At 48.4% G+C, this 3,852-nt stretch overlaps 1 protein-coding gene across 3 annotated transcripts in view; it reads left to right on the top strand.

Annotated features, from left to right (window-relative positions):
* The window catches only part of MYD88 (myeloid differentiation primary response 88), a 3,850-nt gene extending 932 nt beyond the window's left edge, over positions 1 to 2,918 (top strand). The window contains exons 2-5 of one of the 3 annotated variants that reach the window (XM_006869151.1): positions 420 to 554; positions 2,041 to 2,221; positions 2,387 to 2,478; positions 2,764 to 2,918. In XM_006869151.1, the coding sequence (XP_006869213.1) occupies positions 420 to 554; positions 2,041 to 2,221; positions 2,387 to 2,478; positions 2,764 to 2,918 (563 nt within the window). Of the gene's footprint in view, positions 1 to 419; positions 555 to 2,040; positions 2,237 to 2,386; positions 2,479 to 2,763 lie in introns of all 3 variants that reach the window. The other 2 variants (XM_006869150.1, XM_006869152.1) reach the window with 2 other exon arrangements.
* The last annotated feature ends 934 nt before the right edge of the window (positions 2,919 to 3,852 follow it).

Genomic DNA, 3,852 nt, shown 5'->3' with positions numbered 1-3,852 from the left:
AGAGAGACTCAGGACAGAAGAGACACTGGGCGACTTCCCATATAACCAGAACACTAAACACATCCCTTTGGACTGTGAGAGCCAGGTGTTACCTCAGCCTCTCAGAGCTAGAGAACGAGGACCAAGGAAATAAGACAGGGGCTGAGGGGCTGCATCTTACCTGTGGTGAGTGGTTTGGGGTACTTCTGGGGAGCCTGTTGTTGTTGTTAAGTGCCGTCGAGTCGGTTTCGACCCATAGCGACCCTGAAGAGGGTTTCCGAGGCTGTAAATCTTTACGGGAGCAGATTGCCTCATCTTTCTCCCGCGGAGCAGCTGGTAGTTTCAAACTGCTGACCTTCCGGTTCGCAGCCCGATTGGTAACCACTACGCTACCAGAGCTCTCATGGGAGCCTACCATGCCCTATCTCTCTGCCCCACAGAGGAGGATTGCCAGAAATATATTCTGAAGCAGCAGCAGGAAGAGTCTGAGAAGCCCTTACAGGTGGCTGCTGTAGACAGCAGTGTTCCACGGACCCGGGAGTTGGCAGGCATCACCACGCTTGATGATCCCCTGGGTAAGAACCCAACGTTGCTCCACTGGGCCAGGTGGGATCATAGGATAGTGTTCAAAGAAGTGGTGTCATTAGGAGGATGTGTGGGGTGTGAAACACACTGACTGACACGGTCAGAAGGGGTGACACCAAAATAGCAAAGTTTTGTGCAGTGTTTCAGCAGAAATATATTATTTGTTATAAAAATATCCCTGTAGTTGGTGGTGGTGGTAGTGTGCCGTGGAGTTGGTTCTGACTCATAGCAACCCTGTACAGGGTTTCCTAGGCTGTAGATCTTTACAAGAGCAGAAAACCTCATGGAACTGCTGGTAGTTTCGAACTGCTGACCTTGAAGTTAGCAGCTCAACTCGTAACCACTATGCCACCAGACAACAAAACTTTTTTTGTAAGCCACCCTTGTCTAAAAGGCTAAAACAACCTACAAGGCTAAAACTCTATGCTAATTTTCTTTTTGACATTTCTAAAGCACTCTCACAGTGTAGCTGTCATTATCACCCAATTACAAGGATGCTCACCCTACAAGCATGTACTGTTGTTGCAGTTGTTCTTATAGTCATTGATTCTGTCAAATTTCCTTGTGTTTTAGCTACAATATTGTAGTCATTAGTCTTTGTGAACCTACATCAATAACTCTTTTGAGAATGAAATCATTACTTCATTAAAGGTAAAACAACAACAGTAACAAACAAACCATAGCTGTTCCTACTCCTGGCAACCCTATGGGATAGAGTAGAACAGGTCCACAGGCTTTGCCCAGGGCCAATCTTTTCTAAAACATAGTGCCACATCTTTTTCCCATGGAACAGCTAATGGATTCAAACTGCTGACCTTTCAGTTAGCAGCCAACTGCTTAACCAGTTCACCACCAGTCCTCCTTAATTAAAGGAAAAGGAGAAAAGTCAAATCATGCTTCTGCTCAATTACTAATAATGTGGAAACTTGTCATATAATTTAATGTGGGAAGATTTTTTAAAAGCAATTTTATTAGTATTTATATAATCTAACAAATATTATATTTTGGCAGTTGATTTCCATAGCACATATTATTCTATGATTAAAATTGATAGTAAACATTACTATGGGTTATGTATGGTCTGGTCCAAGCCCATTGGCATGGGGCTGTGGGGGTTTTTACTATAGTGCATGACACCAACCTACTGATGTTATTGGTTCAAATCTAAAAGCACGTGGACTGTGGGCCCTTGGGCAAGTCACTTAATCTCTCTGAGACTCTTCCTTACCCCCAAGAAATGGGCATGATAATGGTCCCACCTCTGATTGGCTATGAAACTCTCATAAAGTCTGTTTATTGAACCATGAACCCAGGATTCGGCTGTTGTGTAGGTGGCTTCAGCTTTCCTCTGCTAGGACAGGTACTTTGTCTGAACAGTGTCATTTCTGGATGAGTGTAGGGTCCAGGACCTGATATGGGCTCCTCCCCAGCCTCCCCTGTGGAGTCTTGCCCATCACCCTCATGCTTTTTCCCCAGGGCAAATGCCCGAGTGCTTCGATGCCTTCATCTGCTACTGCCCCAGCGACATCCAGTTTGTGCATGAGATGATCCGGCAGCTGGAGCAGACGAACCATCGGCTGAAGTTGTGCGTGTCTGACCGCGATGTCCTGCCTGGCACTTGTGTCTGGTCCATTGCCAGCGAGCTCATCGAGAAGAGGTTGGCCAAGGGCAAGCACATGGGTGCCTGAAGCCTTGCCTGGGGATCCTTATACTGGGCCTCCAGCCTGAGCACTGGAGGCTCCTCCCGAGGCTATCCCTCAGAACATAGGGCTATGCTGAGCTAGGTTGCCACAGTAGTTACAGCCTGCCCTCTCTCCCCTAGGTGTCGTCGAATGGTGGTGGTTGTTTCTGATGATTACCTGCAGAGCAAGGAATGTGACTTTCAGACCAAGTTTGCACTCAGCCTCTGTCCAGGTAAATTCATTCCAGTCCTACCCAGAAAGGACACTGTCTGTCCTTCTCTTGGCTAGGTGGGCAGGACCTCAGGATGCCAGCCTATCCAAGTTATGGACGTAATACCAAAGAAGCCCTGCAGGCCTCTGCACATACAAGTGTGTGTGCCTTTCTAAGTGGGTAAATGTGTGCTGGGGTGTCTGTTCAGGTGAGGTCTGATGCCTGCTGTAAAACCCTGTGCTGGGGACAGCTTCCACTCCATCATAATGCAAGGCCTGGTGCCAACACTATGCTCTTGGCTTGCAGGTGCCCATCAGAAACGGTTGATCCCTATCAAATACAAGGTGATGAAGAAGGAGTTTCCCAGCATCCTGCGATTCATTACTGTGTGTGACTATACCAATCCCTGCACCAAGTCCTGGTTCTGGATCCGCCTTGCCAAAGCCCTGTCCCTGCCTTGAAGACTGCCCTGGGAATCTGGGTCCATCTATCTACCTGTCTTCATACCTCTTCCTCTGTCTCCTCCTACTACTGTAGGGGAATTCTGTGCTCCACTTGCCTCCAGATTCCTGGACATGCCAACTCCACGGACACATCTGCATCCTCAGCAGGTGCCTCCATCATCTGAGCATCACATTGCATGTCCTGCTTAGAATGAGTGGCTGTGAGTGGTGCATCCACCAGCAAGATGTCAGCCAGGATAGTGGAGAGCAGGGACACTTGGGACATCAAGAGGAGGACCAGAGGAGCCAATTCTGACCTGTCCAGATGACTTAAGCTTCAGTTTCCTTACCTGAAAACTAAGTAGGCTAACGGCGAGCAGGCAGTATCTGTGTTGCATCACTGTAGGAAAGTTCAGTCTTTGCTGAAAGCTAGCTGGCTTCCTGGGCCTGGTGCTGGGACCTCTGAGACAGCAGCGCTGCTGGGGCAACTGCTTCCATGGATGCTTCAGTGCCTCGGTGTACACCTCACTTCCACTTTTCTCCTAGTAGTGGGAGTACGCACAGCACAGGTAGTCCAGAACAGGAAGATCCCACCTTGATCCTGGTTTCCCACTAGCCCCACTTCTCATATGCCTCATTGAACCTCCCAACTTCTTCTACACTTTCACAAGCCACAAGTTCCTGAGTCCAGCCTGAGCAGCGTGGGTTGCTTCACACTTGGACCCTACCAAGATGCCTATAGTCATCAAGCTCTCAGCTCTGCCTAGCATGAGACAGGATCCCATCTCTGACATACCCACTTCAAGATGGATTCTGGGGCTGGGTTTCCATGGCAATGTGAGTAGGAAACCTTCCCAGGACCATCCACAGGGAGCTTTCACACCAACTTTCTATACCTTGATTGCTTTGTTTATTGGGACCACTTTACAAATAGCAGCCACACACAAGGCAC

This window comes from Chrysochloris asiatica, unplaced genomic scaffold (assembly GCF_000296735.1).
Source record: "Chrysochloris asiatica unplaced genomic scaffold, ChrAsi1.0 scaffold00127, whole genome shotgun sequence".
NCBI classification, from domain to species: domain Eukaryota; kingdom Metazoa; phylum Chordata; class Mammalia; order Afrosoricida; family Chrysochloridae; genus Chrysochloris; species Chrysochloris asiatica.
The sequence above is the reverse complement of the archived record's forward strand: the minus strand, read 5'-3'. Positions and strand labels throughout refer to the sequence as shown.